Source organism: Mya arenaria, chromosome 4, assembly GCF_026914265.1.
Source record: "Mya arenaria isolate MELC-2E11 chromosome 4, ASM2691426v1".
In the NCBI taxonomy this organism is placed as follows: Eukaryota; Metazoa; Mollusca; class Bivalvia; order Myida; family Myidae; genus Mya; species Mya arenaria.
In genome coordinates this window covers 69,040,885-69,061,358 of record NC_069125.1, presented here as the reverse complement: position 1 = coordinate 69,061,358, position 20,474 = coordinate 69,040,885, and the positions used below count along the sequence as shown (strand labels likewise).

Below are 20,474 nucleotides of genomic sequence, written 5' to 3'. Positions count from 1 at the left end.
ACAAACTCTACAGCCCTTAAGAATGTAACCTTCTGTTATTAGATTATTGATAATGAGTTTGTTAGATTGGGTATTCTATGAGGGGGAAGTCAGTGCTCCTGCAAGGAACCGAGAACAATAGCCAAGTCTGACTTTGCACTGCCTGAGGGGTTAACAAGGTTTCATTTTACAAGAGAAATGTATTGGAGTTTCATCATAATTATTCTTGTGGAATGAAGAATGTCTTCCTGAAGGCACGAAGTTACCCTGAACATATCATCAATTAATATGCATAGCCACACAACCTGATTTAGGTGAATTCTCTTGTTTCATGTAAAATCTCAAAAATAAACTTTGTGTATTTACTATGCAAATAAGTTCTATGCACTTGTTAACCTTTTCTTTGAAACCTAAGATAATTGGAGTCTATTTATATTCATCAAATGTAATACAGACGAAATACATGAAAATAACTATGAATTTAGAACAAACAATGAACTCCCTGTTGTATACAAGATCGGAAATGGAATCAACAACAAAACCAAGTGAGAATATATAAGGTTTATTTTGTTAGCACCTGTATAAAATGTTGTTATAAATTCATTAACAATCTGCACATTCAACATCGGTGGGAGTGTTTTCAGATATTACAATTACATATGAAAGTTATGTCATACCCTTTAACCAATTCTGAGTTATAAATAAACGAATATGTAAGGGCACTGGTAATAAATATTACAACAGAAAGATATACCATACAAGCATTATAATTATGTAGGGATGCAAACGAATGGCAAAATTGATATTCGAATATTCTTTCGAACGAATATTCGAATATTCGATTACCAAAATACATCTTTTAAAAGTTGTAGTACACTTTTATAGTATTCGTAGTAATAGCCGTGGCATATAAGCCCTACTTTGTCGTAACCAATACCCGCGGCGGACCCTGAATTTCACCATATGAGCCTATGAAATTCCTCATTTCAGAAAGACAAAAAGTAAAACATTATGAAAGTAAGTAAAGTAAAAAACTAAATCTTTTCATTTATATTCATGTGCCTTGTAATTGTAAACAACGTGAACTTAGATGGATTTCTGGTCAAATGACGTTATACGCCAATGGAGGGTCTTTCCGAAGAACGAGCAGCCTAGTTCTGGGATTGGCCTGTACTAAATAAACTTATAGAAAAAACAAACCAACTCAGGAACTAGTTTATTCCTTAATTGAAAAAGGCATTTACCGAAAATAATTGATTTTTGGTGTCACTTGTCTTATAGGCAGATATTGTTAAATTGCGGGGACTTTTTATAGTACCCGACGATATGTCCCTAAATGACATATGACACGTGTTTAGTGTATTGTCATCACATTCACAACTCAGGCCAATCGTTGTAAATCATGACAAACAAACTTTATACACAACATCCGGGTTGCAGGCAAAAGGTTTATTGATATATTCATTCAACAAAAAAACATCGAATATTCGAATACCGAGTTTGACATTCGAATACCAAAACGTTTGATCGAATATTCGAATATTCGTTTGCATCCCTATAATTATGTAATGGTTTCTCATAGCATGACAAACATAATTTTGTATAATATAAACCTTTATGGTATGATTAATATGATATTACCTCCAGACCGCATGTCTCATTAGGATCATAAGAACTAGAGCTGTCATACATCCCCAAAGTGTAGCTCAACTCTGCCTGTGCACAGATATAGGCATAATATTTACATGGCTTTTACACATTTTAAGACCACTAAGGCCAACAAATCTGTATAAAAATAATTTTCATTTTGTTCAACTGACTTCATGTATGGTGTTTAACATTTCAAACCCCTCTCCTCGAGAAATGGAGAAGACAGAGAAATGAGATATATCTGAATCTGTTCCAAAAACCTTGACCATGATTTTTTTAACAATTTTCAATTCTACACTAGAATATTGTATTCAAATGAAAGAAACTAAACATTTGTAGAAATCATAAATGCTTGCATTCGCATTAACTACATACTCTTTGAACTTGTTTACTTCAATATGAGGATGCTATTGTTACCAAAATAAATGCAATTTCCTTCAACAGGATGTAGTTTTAAAATATGTACATAATGTGGTCTAAGAAGAGATGATGAAAATGATGATGATGATGATAAAAATGATGATGACGACAATGACGATGATGATGATGAAACAATACACGATAAAACCCTATGTTGCATAGCTACAAGTAAAACATGTCATCTCATAATATAAACTTATTGCACATTTATGTTTTGTTTACAAAAATATATAATTATAACACAAGAAACATAGTCAATACTTTGCTATGGTTTGAAAAATTAAAAAAAAACATGTAATATATAGTGACAGTGAATGAAAACGCACCACATACAAAATAGGAAAAATAATTTTCAAGGCAATGTGTTTCATGTTCATTAATTGTCTAAATAACCTGTTACTATTTTTTGAAAGAATCAAATTAGTAAATTGTTTCTATCACAATAATGAAGTTAACAATACCTTGAGAATCAAACACAGTAAAAAAAAAAAGTCACATACATAAGCTAAGGCATGGGAAATACTCATTCAATGCTCCGCTAACGTCAATCATTTACTTTGTAAGTCTGCTGTCAGAAATTATCAACTTGTGATCACATTGTAAATGCCAGTTTTTTCTCCCTTTACAACAACGTTTTTTGTGCTATGCTGAAATCATGATGATGTCCATCTTACTCACGCCAGAGATTGGAACTCTATATGGTGTTTTACTAGGTAATCCTGAAACAACCTTTTGCAATATTTTTTGATGACATAATTCCTACCTGGTGCTAGATTCCTTTCTTTATGATTTGCTAGTGAGATGAAGCCTTTGACAGGGAGATGCACAAAACTCAGGCTTTTCACTGGTTAAATGCTAGATATAATTTACAACCGATGCACAACTGAATGTAAAATTAACCATCATACATTGTATATTGCTTACAACCAAACACAATGAAATTTGAAATATTTCTCAGATTGCCTGCATCAAAGATTATAGAAATTCTCCAAAGAGTACAAAAAAAGTAAAATCATTATGAATTCTTATTCCCATAGTCAGATCAACTATTTAAAGAGATGTTTATTGCTCACTGGAATGCTTTCACTATTTAAGGTGGCGCGTTGTGTTTACAGTGGACAGTAAAATGTTGTTTATGAAAATATGTAGGACAAAAATTCACCATAAAGCTCTTAATTGTTATTACATTAGTCATCTATAATAAGAAAACATGATTTATTACACATGTTAAAGGGACAAGCCACCAGATGATACCATCAGAAGGAAAATAGAAAATGTCAAAAACTTACATAAAATTGATATCAATGGTTACAACACATTGAATCTTACTTACTGATGTATCATATCACTCACGACACATGAATCTCTCACAGCTTTTGCGTACGTTTCCAATTAAAAGTTTACTGAGTTTGTCTACCTTGTAAATCCCAGTAAATAAAAAAAAAGCAGTTTATGTATCTGTACTAATCACTTGATTTTCACTTGCTTAACATACAGGCTATAAACTGGGAAAACATTATGCCCTACTTTCAAACGCATAAGCTCAGCTAATACAATATGATAAAAAATTTGCTTTAAATCATATAAAATGATGTATTATCGGCCTCATGCAAACTAGTATTGATAATTCTAAGCTTGTTTTGAGGAAATACTATACTTGCTGATTTTTTGACCATCTAGTGTCTAGTCCCTTTAATACTCATCATGGAGGGAAACCTTTATTCAGCATTTACCGGTAAAGGTTTTAGAAAAAATAAAAATTAAGAGTTGCTCTTGAACTGACCAATGTAAGTTTCAGTTCCATGTTTTCTATGGAGCATGCAAGTTTTTTCAAAAATTACATTATGGGAACATCAAGTAGAACCTGGAGATAGCAAAGAACACTTATGAACATATTTCTAAGCAATATGCATGTCAGCAGGTGGTTCTAACCATTTTACATCAAATAAACATCTATGGGCCATGTTGCGTAGATCTACAGCAAGGCAAGATTTGTACAGAGCATCTAAAACGAATATAAAAATTGTACAACAACATAATTATAAAAGTTTTGATTAATGCTTTGTTTTGACTAAGATAAAAAAGTTACGTAAATTGCTGAAATACAGCAATAAGAAATGAACAATCACAGTATTATATCATCTGTAAAAAAAATAATTTCTAATGTTCAATAGTTGAAATATAACTGAAGAAATCACAATAAAATCATTGCATAAAGCACTTAAATGCAAGATAGACTTCCATACAATGAAGCCTATGAACCACAGTATGCCACTTACTGTACACGTAGCCTTCACACCGCAGTATGCCACTTACTGTACATGTAGCCTTCACACCGCAGTATGCCACTTACTGTACATGTAGCCTTCCCACCGCAGTATGCCACTAACTGTACATGAAGCCTTCCCACCGCAGTATGCCACTTACTGTACATGTAGCCTTCCCACCGCAGTATGCCACTAACTGTACATGTAGCCTTCCCACCGCAGTATGCCACTAACTGTACATGAAGCCTTCCCAACGCAGTATGCCACTAACTGTACATGAAGCCTTCACACCACAGTATGCCACTTACTGTACATGTAGCCTTCCCACCGCAGTATGCCACTAACTGTACATGAAGCCTTCCCACCGCAGTATGCCACTTACTGTACATGTAGCCTTCCCACCACAGTATGCCACTCACTGTACATGTAGCCTTCCCACCGCAGTATGCCACTAACTGTACATGTAGCCTTAATACCACAGTATGCCACTAACTGTACATGTAGCCTTCCCACCGCAGTATGCCACTAACTGTACATGTAGCCTTCCCACCGCAGTATGCCACTAACTGTACATGTAGCCTTCCCACCGCAGTATGCCACTAACTTTACATGAAGCCTTCCCACCACAGTATGCCACTAACTGTACATGTAGCCTTCCCACCGCAGTATGCCACTAACTGTACATGAAGCCTTCCCACCACAGTATGCCACTAACTGTACATGTAGCCTTCCCACCGCAGTATGCCACTAACTGTACATGAAGCCTTCACACCACAGTATGCCACTTACTGTACATGTAGCCTTAACACCCTGTATGCCACTAACTGTACATGTAGCCTTAACACCGCAGTATGCCACTAACTGTACATGAAGCCTTCCCACCACAGTATGCCACTAACTGTACATGTAGCCTTCCCACCGCAGTATGCCACTTACTGTACATATAGCCTTCACACCGCAGTATGCCACTAACTGTACATGTAGCCTTCACACCACAGTATGCCACTAACTGTACATGAAGCCTTCACACCACAGTATGCCACTAACTGTACATGTAGCCTTAATACCACAGTATGCCACTTACTGTACATGTAGCCTTCACATCGCAGTATGCCACTTACTGTACATGTAGCCTTCACACCGCAGTATGCCACTTACTGTACAATAGCCTTCCCACCGCAGTATGCCACTAATTGTACAATAGCCTTCACACCACAGTATGCCACTAACTGTACATGAAGCCTTTACACCGCAGTATGCCACTAACTGTACATGAAGCCTTCACACCGCAGTATGCCACTTACTGTACATGTAGCCTTCACACCACAGTATGCCACTTACTGTACATGAAGCCTTCACACCACAGTATGCCACTAACTGTACATGTAGCCTTCACACCACAGTATGCCACTAAGAAGGCACCACAGTATGCCACTAACTGTACATGTAGCCTTCACACCACAGTATGCCACTAACTGTACATGAAGCCTTCACACCGCAGTATGCCACTAACTGTACATGAAGCCTTCACACCACAGTATGCCACTAACTGTACATGAAGCCTTCACACCACAGTATGCCACTAACTGTACATGAAGCCTTCACACCACAGTATGCCACTAACTGTACATGTAGCCTTTCCACCGCAGTATGCCACTTATTGTACAGGAAGCATATAAAAGACATGCATCTTAACAAAAGGGCTACTACTTAGTTACAAATCAACAACAAGAAGTAAGATAGTCTTTCCAACGCAAGCCCATTAGCCGAAGTTAACTGTTACTACTCTTCACAATACATTGCAGAAAAGGTAATGTCATAATTAACATACTACACTGTTACAGACAACCATAATATCAGGCTGAGGTAATCTCTGTTGCGCTGGAAGCCATGGAGATAGGACCTAGTGTCCCCAAGAGATGAGAGGTGAACACAGATTTGTTGAGAGCTGTCTTCATAACTCCTCAAACAACGTAACCCGAGATCTTGTTGTGTTGGATGAGGCCTGAAGAGTTAAAAACATAAAATAAGTACTGTATCAAAACAAAATGGAAACATACATGTTATGAAATATATTGTCAACACTGTGTACCACGTTTAACCTTTCACAGTTTCATAATATGGCCAACACCTTTTTGAATGACGATGTTCTAGACTACCAACTGTGAGGACACCAAGGCTGTGAACACATGTGGAATTATTTTTTTTGTATTTAAAAAATCTAATAACAAAACAATCTGAAGAGTGTGTATCTGTAGTTATAAATCCTCTTTTGACAGAGAATAAATATTAAATTGTTCATGCCATAATATGTAACTCTTCACTGTTTAAAGCGTACAAAATATGACAATATAGGGGAAAAGAAGTATATGAAAATATCTCCAATAGTCCTTCTTCAAATAAAATTAATGTCAACAACATATAGCACACATACAGCTCTCAGTGTTGAGTATTTATCCTGTCCGGTGGTTTGTCTGTGAAGGTCGTGCAGGCGGTCAAACATATTGTCCACATCTTCTTTCTTGAGCACCTCGATCTCGGACTTGAGTTCCCGCAAGTGCTCCTGGAGACTCCGTGACTTCTCCGTGTACTCTACCCTATAGCAGCCGGCAGAAATCTTAAGTATCTTATAGGCTATATAGTTATACTCTGATTTAAACTAGATGACACTGTTCAGAAGGCATTCAAATTACTCTGCTTCATGAGACTGCAGAGGAAATGAAAAAAAAAATTCTTAAAGGGTTTCCAAATTTCCCAAACGACCAAAATTCTAAATCAAATTGCCCCAAAAACACTAATTACTGATTATAACATTGAATTAAAATTCCTTTTTAAAACTACTTAAACAAAACCTACTTTTCCTTCTCCAACTCGAGTGAAAGTGAGACCATGTCTGTGTTAGCCAGGAGGTCACAGCTGGCTTCCGTGCTTGACTCATTGGGTCCATAGTCACCACTTGTCAAGGTCAGGTGGGTGGCAAGGTCAGATGGCATGCGACCCATACCATACAGGCTGTCCTGTGTAAGGAGAGAAATGGAGACATGCATTTTATGCCAAATTTGCTTCTAAGACATACTGGTAAAATACTCTAGTACAGTTACTATCCATTTTACATGTCAGCAAGTCAAATACTTCAATGCTTTACCTTTGTTTAATTATTAAGTATATTTCATCAAACAAAAATGTGTTGTTTCTGTAAATACAACAAGTCTGACAGTTTAACCTAAGCAAACAACCAGTTCCAAAAAGGAGTAAATAAAAGAGTGAACACATTTCTATTGTACATGTACTCACAATGTTCACTGATCCACGCGAGACCTCGAGCAGTTTCTCCTTGGCAAGTCTCTCTGCCAGTCGAGCCTGACGCAACTCCTCTTTCAATTTTTCTGCCTCTTGAGCCCTGCACAGTAAAAATGTCCATACACAAATTGTTGCCAAAATGTATGTCTTACGCAAAACAAAAATGAAACATGAAGGCTTAAATATTGATTATCAGCTACTAGAACTACATTTATTTAAAAAAAGTAAACTTTCCTTTCATGTCTCATAACTGTTGTTTGCATTGACCAGATGTTGGACAATTCTAAGTATTCCCTATAAATTCTGTAGTTGATATTTACTTGGATTTACCTTTGTTCCGAGTCATCAAGAAGCCTGGTGGCGATCATTTCAGCATCCCGCGCCCGCAGTTCCATCATCACTTTCTGTTCCTCTGTCTACAAAAGTAATATAATTGAATATATCTTCAATAATTAAACACTTTGGTCAAATAAAATCTGTTTTCCTTCAAAATTGACTGTTTTCATAAGATATTTTAAGTATTTTGTTACACTGAAAACAAAATATAACCTTCAATAGTTATTGTAAAGTAAATTACAATGCCACATCATGCTTGGCATAACCAAAAACATGGAAATGTCTCTTCATAACTAAAACATAACCCATAGCTTATCATTAGCCACAGCCCTCCATACCTTGATAATAGACATGCGTATACGGCTGTTCTCTGACTCGGCCTCAGATGCCTTCTGTGTGAGCAGGGCGGCCTCTTCCTCCGCTATCCTAGCCTTCTCTGCCAGAAGTTCTGCAGTCTCCTCGGACTTCATCTGGGGGTATTAGTGAGGATTTGTGTAGATGCCAAAGTAAGTTAATATTAATTACTCTTATCTTTAATTCATGCACCAAATTTCAAATGGAAATGTTTGACACTAAATGTGAATTATTTATAATATGACTTTGGCTAGAAAACCTTTTGGTACTTCATTTTCTTTGAATAATATATTTTTTCTTCAACAAGGAAAACAACATTCCTGATCATAGTCTCATCAAAATCATGACCCACATCAACCACTTACAAAAAATACGTAGACACTGTCAAATTTAAGTTTCCTCAACGTCCGCTCTTAGCCAAATTTTGCTGAAGTACTTTCAAAAGTATATTGAAATTACAATATACTCTTTTGTAGAGATATATTGAATATTTTTGTATATAAGGTTGCTATAGTAACACCCGATCAGGTAGTACGGCGCACGCCACCAACATGTCCTTTATCAAAAATGGGTAGATTTCAGAGGTCTGTATTTTTTTTAAATGGCGGCATAACGTCACGAAAATTCTTACATGCACGTATTGACGTTACGTCATCTTCCATACAAAATTGTTCTTGCAACCGTTGTTGAGATATTGTTTATCACAATAGACTATTGGGTGTACAAATGGCACGAGCGATTTTCTGATGGGAGAACATCCATAGAAGACAATTCAGGATGCAGAAAGAAAAAAGAAGATAACGGAAAACTTGATAAGCAACGTCAGTGACTCCATTGAAAATAACAGATGACAAAACATGGAAATATCACAACAAGTGGGTGTTAGCGTTGGTACTGTACACACAATTTTTACTGAACATCTGAATATGCGAAGAGTTTCGGCAAGATGGATACCACGGTTATTGTCTGTAGAAGAAAAGGAGAAGCGTGTGTGTCTGTCAAGGTCATTCCTAAGGCGCCACACCAGGGAAGGAGACGACTTTATCAACAGGATTGTAACCACGGACAAGACTTGGCTGTACCATTTTGATGCAGAAACCAAACAACAATCATCGGCATGGAAACGGAAATCATCCCGAAAGAAAGTGTTCAAATTCTTTATGGATATCCGCGGGATGCTCCTTGTGAACGCAGTACCCGTAGGGCAGACGGTGAATGTGGAATATTATCAAAGGTTAAAATGGTTTATTTTTCACATCAGTTATCATTAAAATGTCACATAATTAAATTTATTAAATTTAAAAACATCTTTATTTAAATTAAAAATAATGAAAATAAATTTGTGATTTCGAAATATGCTATATTTATTTCTTGTTCCGTATTTCACTTTTAATGTTATACGGCGTGATATCCACGCAATATCGAAGAAACGTCCAGGGACGGACATCGGAGATCTTCTGCTTCATCAGGACAACGCCCCAGCCCATCATGCAGAATCTACTACCCTCGAGCTGTACATCTTGGGACTAGGGAGAGTGAAGCATGCACCTTACAGCCCAGATTTAGCTCCAATGCTCTTTAAGGTGTTTCCTACTGTTAAAGCTGTGTTGCGCAGACGCCAATTTGATACCACTGACGAACTGAAGTATGCAACAATAGCTATTGTTGCTAAATTAAAGCTGGAGTGGTACAGGGAAGTTTTTGCCGAATGGTTGCAACGACACAGGTGCTGTATTGATTGTAACGGCATATATTTTGAAAAGATTTGATACACTTTGTGTCGTGTGACATTGGTGACGTTCTGTGATATTACTATGCGCTGTGGCATGTGCATGTGTATATGTTATCTTACAACAGCGGTGTTAATACTGATCGGATTTTAATGAAATTTTGTGTATTAAATCAGTACATGTAGTGCGGCATTATATTCACTGCTTATTTATCTAACAATTTACAAACGCCAAACTAATAGTCAAAGTATGCCAGTCCCAAGTTTAGGACACCAAGTTTGGTGATAAGTGGTTATATGTTTAATAAGCCAAATTCAGAATAATGGACATTGAAAAGACAGTTTATGCCAATTCAAGTGTCATTACTCTGGAGTGACTGAGGCGACATGGCTCGTTATCCAACTTGTCCAAGATATTCTGACCAAACACATCAAATTTTGTGACGATTGGACAAAGGTTTCTAAACTTTTTGAGTGGACAAAATCAATATTTGGTCATTTCTATAATTAAAGGGCAATAACTCTGACTGATTCAAGCCATATGTCTGGTTATCGAACTTGTCCAAGATATTAAGGGCATACACATTCTGACTAAATTTAATGATGAATGGACAAAAGATTAAACAAGAGCTGTCGCTCGACTATTCCGCTGCTTTTCAGTGTAAGGATTGAAAAGTTTTGGCGAAACATGGATAACTGTAAAATTAGATTAGATTTCAATGCAATACATGATGTATTTGCTGAGATATTAACATAGATGTTGTTACATGCAAAATTTCTAAGTCCAATAATAAAGGGCCATTATCTGCAAAATACAGTTATCTAACTTGGTTATTCAAGTAGGTTGGGTGGTTGAGTACCATTGTATAAAGTCTCAATGCAATACATGAAGAAGTTGCTGATATATTAACCTATGTGTGCATACATGCAAACCCTTAACCAGAATTTCTAAGTCGCACAATAAAGGGGCAAAAATTATATAATATGCAAGATAGTTATCTTTCCTAATTTATTAAGAAGGTTGAATGGTTGGGAGCCTGTGTATAAAGTTTCAATGCAATACATGATGTATTGGAATTTTTATGTCGAATAAAAAAGGGCCATAATTTGAATTTAATACAAACTAGAGTTATCTTACTTGGTTATTTAGGTAGATTGGATGGTTGAGTACCATTGTATAAAGTCTCAATGTAATACATCAAGTAGTTCATGAGATATTAACCTATGTGTGATTACATGCAAAACCTTAACCAGAATTTCCAAGTTAAGGCCCATAATTTGCATTATATTAAAAAAAGTGTTATCTAACTTCATAAATTTAGTAGGTTAGATAGTTGGGAATACATATCTAAAGTTTCAATGCAATACATGATGTATTTGCTAAGATATTGACTAAAATGTGGTTACATGCAAAACCTTAACCAGAATTTTCAAGTTGAAAAATAAAGGGCATTTATTTTGCATTAAATGCAAACTAGAGCTATCTAACTTGGTTAATTAAGTAAGTTGGATGGTTGAGTACCATTGTATAAAGTCACAATGCAATACATCACGTAGTTGCTGAGATATAAACCTATGTGTGCTTACATGCAAAACCTTAAACAGAATTTTCAAGTCAAATAATAAAGGCCCATTATTTGCATTAAATTCAAATAAGTGTTATCTAACTTCATTAATTTAGTATGTAAGATAGTTGGAAATACATATCTAAAGTTTCAATGCAATACATGATGTTTTTACTGAGATAATGACTTAAAGGTGCTTACATGCAAAACCTTAACCAAGGTGTGACGCCAAAGCCGACGCTTGGGTGAGTAGTATAGCTCTCCTTATTCTTCAAATAGTTGAGCTAAAAATTATTGATCAGACAAGACCATTCATAAATATTTCCTGTAATTGAAGGGTGATATTTCCTTGAGTCACTAAAGTGATATGACTGATTATCAAACATGTCCAAGATATTATGCCAGTACACATTCTGACTAAATTTGGTAGTGATTGGACAAAGGATTCTAAAGTTATTGAGTGAACAAGACCAATTTTAGGCAATTTAATTAAAGGGTGACAACTCTCAAGTGACTAAAATGATATGGCTGGTTATCAAATTTGTCCAAGATATCATGCCAATACTCATCCTGACCAAATTTGGCGATGATTGGACAAAGAAATCTTAGGTTATTGAGCGGACAACATGGTGGCCTGTACGCTGCTGGTAAAACTAAAATATGCCCTTTTTTAAAAAACAGAGGAATGCATAAGAGTAAGTATTATATCTTATATTGTTTCAGACTTTGTAAGGTCATACCAGAGATTCTTGAGCGAGTCTGACATCGTCCTGGACCTGACAGAGGCGTCTTTTCAATTCCTCCTTCTCACGCAGGGCTTCCTCCTTCAGTTGCTTCTCCTTTGCATAACGCTGACGCTCAGCCTGGAATAAACAGGTGAAATGTCTTCAGTTTTGTAAAATAAATAACATTAGTTATGTCTTCTTGAAGTATATCAAATCATTTCATGCAGACTTTCCAGCTGGATTGACACAGGCCTGAGGGTATTGGTAAAACAATTTTCTTTGTAGGGTTGAACAGACTTATAAATCCACTTACTCTGGCCCCAATTTCTCGAAACTTCTTAATCTTCTTATAACAGGATTAAGCTAATCTCACTATCAAAATCCATTTTCAGAATGTATTTTGGCTAATTGAAATAAGCGACTTAAGCCTGTTAAGCTTAAGAAGTTTCGAGAAATTGGGGCCTGTTCATTATGTCAGTCATTAATGAAAATAAAGAAAAAATATCTGTAACAATATGCCCTAAATATTGCTCACAGCTACCTGAGTGAAAGTTTTAACTCTTGTGAGATTGAAAGAGTTTATGGCAATGCAACTAGTGATAAAACTATATTCGAGTATTGTCAAATGTCGTAAAATAAGAACGTAGGTCAAAAGTCACAGCCATGGTCATCCCATGACAACATTGATACAAGGTTCTCAATAAGTTTCGGTTGAACCATCTCAAAAAGTAAAGTAACCGGTCAGCTTCTACTTATTCTACTTAAAATTCATTTAGTTTTCTTATTGAGAACACTGTTGATAACTGTCTACAAAACTGTATTCATGGTCCAAATTTCATTGCTGTAGCTTCAAAAATAAAAAAGTATTTCAAAAGATCACAATCAAAAACAACATTGATATTTATTTTCAAGACTACAAATGATCTATAGTTCATTACTGTAGCTTCAAAAGTAAATAAGTATGTCAAAAGGGGTGGGGCCAGCTTTGAACCCACAGGCATTATTTGAACAAACTTGGTACAGGGCAATCATATGATGCTACAAACCAAATATCAAAGGTCTGAGGCTTGTGGTTCGAGACAAGATTTTTTTTATAGTCTATAGGAAACGTGTGATCTCCGTAACAGGGCCCATTTTGATCCCCAAATATTATGATGCTATATGTGCATACCAAATATCAAGGGTCTTGGCCTAACGGTTTCAGACAAGAAGATTGTCAAAGATTTCTCAACATAAGTATATCAGAAACATGTGACCACTGAGGCGTGGCCAGTTTTGACCCCTGGGGAATAATTTGAACATCTATTGTACAGGACCTCTATATACGATGCTACATACCAAATATCAATGTTCTGGGCCAAGATGTCATGAGAAGATTTTCAAAGATTTCTCTTTATATCTTTATGTAAAACAGGTCACAATAACTCACCTTCACAAAATCATGCTAAGGTGAGCTAAATATTTCATCAGTAAGTTACACAGAACAGCTTTGAAATGACCTTTTTATCCTTTTTTATCAATTAAAGGGCAATAATTCTTAAGTAAAGTACCATACCAAGACAAAACTTGCACAAGCATCACCCTAATGTAGTTTTTGTTACACACATTTTGTTAAAGGACTAGTCATGTTTTTTTTTATATTAAATAAAGGGCAATAATTCTGGTGTTACTGACCCGATCATAAAAAATCATGCAAGTGCATTATTGAAGCCAGCTTTCATTAAAGAACAATAACTCTTGTGTTACTAACCCACTCTATATTAACGTTAGATGTGCAGCATTGCACTTTGGTTATACTTCACATAAGTTTCATGAATGTAATTAATCAGAGCTTTTTTCATTAATTAAAAGGCAATACTTATTGTGTTCATCCAATCCAGATTATGGTTATATTTACTTAAAATAAGATTCACTAACTTCTGTCACATCGTAATGGAAGAAGGACAGAATGAAAGCAGTATGAAAGTCGGACAATGTCAGTGGGGGGTTATAATTGATGCTTTAAAATCAAGGAACAATGATCACTACACATTTCACTATTACCAGTTTTCTCCTTTTCTCTTCCTGTGCCTGGGCTTTCATCTGCTGTATTTCCATGGGGTCTGGTTTCCGCCGTCGCATAAACAACTCATGGTTACCCACACAAAGCTCCAAGATCTGGCATATACAAAACCAACCACCACTTTATACATCCTGTTAGTGCACTGTATACAGTGCTTAAAGAGTTCATTTAGTCCTTTCAATGAGTCAATTATGTCTGTATCTTTCTCTTGTTTATAATAAATGTGTACCATTATTTAGATTCAAATTTCATGTTTTCTCTAAAAATAAATATAAAAATACAAGTACAGGGCTTTTTCTGCCCATTTTGGGAAAAAGACCCTAAACATTTTGGGAAAATTTGCTTCGTGAAAATGCGGAAATTGGGAATTTTTTCAGTGAAAAGAAAAAAGCTGTCTTGTCTCCTGTGAATTAGGAAATGATTTAATATTAGTTTATTTTCCCTTTAAAAGACCCACAATGGCTGAAATATCAATCCTTGGGGTGTAAATATCTATTGCAATAAATCATGACAGATATTTCATATCTCAGAATGTGATGAAAATCAATGATTTCTGAGTTCAATTACTAAAAATACTTCACATCACATAATTTATTAGGATGTTGAAAATGAACCAGTACAGGTAAAAAGAATTTCTAAAAAAAAAAAAAAAAAATTATTTTTTTTTGTTTGGATTGGGATTTTTTTCTGAAGATTGGGAAAAATATCTTATTTTGCTTTGGGAATGGGTCCGATAGTCGGACCCGTGGGTACTATAGAAAAAGCCCTGAAGTAACAAGTACATGGATATGCCATCCCTAATTAGATTATTCCTTTCAACTACAATACATATTAATAGTATGCATCTTGTGACAAGTCTACTCACCAGTTTATTTATCCTCAATTTTGGTGCATAGAATATAAAATCTGGAGCTTTTTTCTCTATTGGTTTTATCACAAACTGAAATGAATTAAAACATTTGCCAATATTTTAATGCCTTAGCCAACATTATTTTCTCAGGGTTGCAATTTAGCACGATACAATATTTTCCAGTACATTACAGCAAACCCAATCAAATTTTGGAATTCGTTTAATATAGCTACAAAAATAAACACTATTATTTCCTTTTTACTAATAACAAAGTTGTCTTGCATTCATATCATAAAAGAAATCTTATCAACTATAATGCTTGCTCTGGTATTACTAAAGTACTTACACGCTTATCTTTAAATGAAATATTTTTTATCTCATTCCAGGGAAAGAGGACTTTGGGAATTAGACGATTGTCCCGCTCAAATATGTTCAGGCCTGTAGCACTGACCCCCAACCACAGATCAGAGTTCTTCTTGTTCTGAAATAAAAGTTACTCACTTACAAACAAAGTGAGGTAAAACGACAATCATCTATGTTATAAAATGTTGAAATGTAAAAAAGTATGGAGTGATGACTAAGATATAAATTAGTTAAGAAAACAACACAGTGATGAATTTGTTCTGTATAAAACATAAGGATTGCCAATATAATCATGAATTGTTTCCTGCAACATGCGTACCATGTTTCATATCAGAGTAATGGCCAGCTTTTTTGCAAATCTTTTGCACAACTGTAACTTGACAACCATCCAATGGTATGACAATACTGTAACTTTTTTCTTACAAAAATAGATACGTTAAAATTAAGTTAACGAGAGCTGTCACAGCGACAGCACGCTCGACTATTCTGATGCTTTAAGCATAAGTTAAAGGATTGCAAAGTTTTAGTGAAACATGCATGGATCAATGTAAAATTTGATTAAATGCAAAATTTTAACCAGAATTTTAAGGTCAAATAACAGAAGAAGCAAAATTGGCATTATAAGCAAGAAAGCATCATACTTGATTGTTTGAAGTTTCAGTGCAATACATGAAGATCAAGTAGTTGCAAGTTATTGACTTGTATGAGCTAACATGCGAAACCTTATTTCTAAGTTAAACAATAAAGGGGCAAAATTTATATAAAATGCAAGAAAGAGTTATTTAACTTGATTAAGTTGGATAGTTGGGAACACATGTCTAAAGATTAAATGCAATAAATGATGTTTCTGCAGAGATATTGACTTAAATATGATAGCATGCAAAACCGTAGCAAGAATTTCTAAGTCAAATAGTTTAGTGCAATAATTTGCATGGTATGCAATATCGAGTTATCTTACTTAAATAATCAAGTAGGTTGGATAGTTGGGAACACATGTCTTGAGTTTCAATGCAATACAGTCATGTTGTATTTGCTTGGATATTGACTTAAATTTGGTTACATGCAAAACCTTATCCAAGTTGAATAATAAAGGGCCATAATTAGCAATATATGCAAAATAACGTTATCTACAGTCATGCAAAACCTTCACCAAAATTTCTAAGTCAAATCATTTGGCCCATCATTTGCATTGTATTGAAAATAGTGTTATCTAACTTCATTAATTAAGTTAGTTGGATAGTTGGGAACACAAATCTAAAGTTTTAATGCAATACATGATGTGCTGTGGTAATGACTTGAAGGTGCCATGCAAAACCTAAACCAAGGTTTGACACCGACGCAGAAGCTAGGATGAGTATAGTATAGCTTTCCTTATTCTTCGAATAGTTGAGCTTTTAAACTAGTCTTTATTATTGATTAATAGTTTGTGTCTCTATCAAATAAGAAGCATCTATCTCACAATCAAATTAAGAATGTTTAAATGAATACAAACCACCTAATTGTCAGTCTACCTTAATCTGGAAGTAGTTGATGCCATACATTTCCAGGTCCTGGGCAATCTTCAGGTACTCCATCTCTGCTTCACTTCTGCAAAATTTATACAAACTTTCTGTTATGTAGAGGCATTTTATTTTTTATTCATGGTCATAGCACAGCTGTTCACAAAATGTTTTATACAATCAAACATTATTGATGGGCACAAGCCCTTCAAATCATACAACTATTTTTACTGAGTGAATGATATTGACAGTGCTCCAACTAAGTCTTAATAGATGGGGAGTGCCCTTATGCTCTTTTCTAGCCCCCTGCTGCCTTTTAACTAGGTCCCATTGTGCCCATTTGTTTGACAGAGCCACCTTGGCTTCTCTTACAGCTCTTGACTATATTTGATATTAATTGGGTATATTTTCATGTTAATTTTCAGAAATAAGTATAAAAATAATAAATATACATTATTTTGACACTAAAGTAAAGAAACCAGCTAAGGTTCATGTTCATAACAAACTATTAGTATTGAAAGTAGTTACAACACATACACAATATCAAAATTGAACATTGTCCCTTGCAAATGCCCCATTAAGGCTCATTCAATGCGCATCACAAATGCCGTTTTTGACCTAGCACTCTGCTCTTTTCAAATCCTGGCTGGAGCACTGAATTGATTTGACATACCTGGACATGCCACGCTGATCAGCGTACCAGGTCTTGATCCTCTCCTCCCACATCTCGGGGGTCATTTGGTACTGGTCAATCACCCGCTGAGGCAGCAGGTCCTCGCTAGCCAGCATATTCGGCTTATATGTGCTCTCATCATAGTCTCCATACTGTGGAAATGTAAAATAGCGCAGTGGTTGACCAGAGCTTCAGAAAAGGTGATGGAAAACAAAAATATTCAGCTGTATGAAATCGCTATGAATAGCATTCTCTCAGAAAGACAGCTTTAACCAGGATAACACTACAATTAGAAATGAAAATGGCTGCAATAATTATGAAACTAAAAAAAAGTGAGAAAATATTTTCGAAATATTGGTATAACAGGGATGATAACAGACAGAAAATCCCAACTGAGCAAATCATGAAAATATTTGTTTGAGTATCAGAGATTCAGGCCCAAAGCAGGGATAAGGGGCCCCTGTTGAAATTGTTTTCAAAGCCATGTATATCAATTTAAAGATACTTCTTACTGTTTTTAATGCAAGAGTCAAGCAAAAATAAACATAACAATTGTATGATAGTCTGAAATTATAAGCTCTCAGCCATGATTTAATAATAAATCTTGAATTATATCATCCCTGGTTTCAATATGTTTCACATCACTCCTACCGTTGCCTGTACAGCATATGATGCGAGGAGGACAGACGCCTCTGGTGGGCAGTATATGTCCATGTTGAGGATGGACTGTTTCACCTGCAGGAAGAACAGGTGCTGGGTGATCTCCTGTATCAACTCTTCTGTCACATCCTCTGGGTAAAACTTTGCAAGGAATGTAAATGTGACAGGGGCCTCCTTGGACACATCTTGGTCCAGAACCTGAATGTAAACAATTTGATATGCTTAATAATTCATGTATGAATTAGCACATTCACAGTTTTTGGGGAAATGTGATGATAAGTTAGGTTACCACTCCCCCCTCCCCCCTTTGGATTAAGGGAGATGCCAGACAATACTAGGGACTCAAAGTTGATGAAATCATCATGTAAAAACAACAACATCTTTTGGTTCTCAGTACATGCAAGATTCTTTTTACATGTTATTTTTATGGCATAAAGAATTTGTGTTAAACACAATTAATTGTGATCAAAATCAATAACAACTCTCTAAACATGTAACATCATTAATTGATGGACTTAATATACTTAATTAACATTGCCATATCATATAAAATATATAGAACTATATAGAATATTCTTTAAAATATTATGTTCAGATACTTTGCTGTTGCTCCATGGCTAGATACCAGGGCTTGAATTTAAGCTCGCATACTCGCTAAATGCAAGTCAGTTTTGCTGGTAGCGACCTGATAAAAAATCTACTTGTTAAAATTTGCGAGTCCCATATTTCAAAACAAAATACCACAGGCCGAACACTAATGAGTACATAACGAATATCATGTTGCATGACGCTTAACAACTCATAACAGGTAAGCATAAAACGCTTTTGTGACACTGATCACAAATGCCGATTTTGATGACAAATACACATTTGCAGTACACATAATTCCAACACAGTGATTTCCCTTGACAAGCAGACAAGTACAGCAAAATCCACTGTTTTTTTCCTGAATGTGTCGTCTGCAGATATAAATAAACTATTAAATGTCAGAATGAAGTCTATTGTTCTATTGATTAAAAGAATATTGTTATGTGTTCTTAAGGAAAAGTAATGTTTGACACTTGTTCATTAAACATTTAACTAGAACTCACTTGTATTGACTTTTGTTACTTAATTGTTCAGCATATAATGCTAAATTAACCTAATTAAATAGTTTGGGAAAAAAGCAAGTAACTTTTTGAAAATGCGAGTACAAAATTTACCCACTTGCAAAAAATTGAAAGTAGGAAAAAAGTTTAAATTCGAGCCCTGGATACTGGGGGAAAGATGGCAGTATTCAAGACTTGCTGAATATAGGAGGTATTTGGGGCACAGGGGCAACATTTTCAAATGACATATGACAGCAGATATCAAGCATTGATTTTAAAATAAGTTACCTTTTTGTCAAATTTTAGCCACGCAATGTAGTCTTTAGAGTCTACAAACTGCAGTCCAAAATACCATGTTTCACGCAAACCAATGGTTTTGCAGACGAGCTCAAATAATTCCTTTCCATATGCCTTATTCTGTAAAAAAATACAATGCTACTGTATTAGTTAGAATAATGTACCAATGAGAAACATTCTAGACTAAATGTTCCAATAACATAATGCTTCCATTCTAGATCATGCACATGGGTACCGCATGCACATACCTCAATGTTGGCGAACTCGAGCTCTGCATCCATTGTTTGAACTCTGACTGAGAAACTTTTTCCAGGGGCTTTGCTAGCAGCCTTATTGGCCTTTTTCATATTTACTAGAGGCATCTTCCAAGCTCTCAGTATGGAACACTCTTTAAAAATGCATCAAACGGATAATGGCTTAATGACTGAAGGCATCCAAACAAGTGTAAAAATATTCTCAATCCAGGACATTTGAAGATATGGACACATCTGATTTTTAATGGCTAAAACAGCTATATATAACGCAAACCATAAGTTTTGTATGCACAGTTTAATTTTAACGAAGTTTTTCGAACAATCATCACAATCATCAGAAAACAAAACATATTTGTCATTTCTGTCAAATTTATAATCACTGTTATCAGGCGCTTTATTGACA

General features: G+C 35.3%; 1 protein-coding gene across 1 annotated transcript; it reads right to left on the bottom strand.

The window, feature by feature from the left end:
• Nucleotides 1-525: 525 nt before the first annotated feature.
• Nucleotides 526-20,446, bottom strand: LOC128232113 (merlin-like). The gene is made up of 15 exons (XM_052945479.1): nt 20,066-20,446; nt 19,809-19,937; nt 18,424-18,630; nt 17,773-17,924; nt 17,112-17,187; nt 15,584-15,718; nt 15,253-15,327; nt 14,369-14,482; nt 12,341-12,463; nt 8,291-8,422; nt 7,947-8,032; nt 7,611-7,716; nt 7,173-7,333; nt 6,751-6,913; nt 526-6,321 (listed from the first exon to the last, which is right to left on the bottom strand). The coding sequence occupies exons 1-15, from the start codon at nt 20,177-20,179 to the stop codon at nt 6,271-6,273; spliced, it is 1,824 nt and encodes a 607-aa protein (XP_052801439.1). The 5' UTR covers nt 20,180-20,446; the 3' UTR covers nt 526-6,270.
• Between the last annotated feature and the right edge of the window lie 28 nt (nt 20,447-20,474).

Bases quoted from the DNA above. Each gene is read 5' to 3' on its own strand.
- LOC128232113 (XM_052945479.1), bottom strand. From the start codon at position 20,179: ATGCCTCTAGTAAATATGAAAAAGGCCAATAAGGCTGCTAGCAAAGCC. The intron at 8,423-12,340 runs GTATGACCTTAC...TAATACCCCCAG, and splicing joins GACTCGCTCAAGAATCTCTG to ATGAAGTCCGAGGAGACTGC. The intron at 7,334-7,610 runs GTGAGTACATGT...CTCCTTACACAG, and splicing joins CGCGTGGATCAGTGAACATT to GACAGCCTGTATGGTATGGG.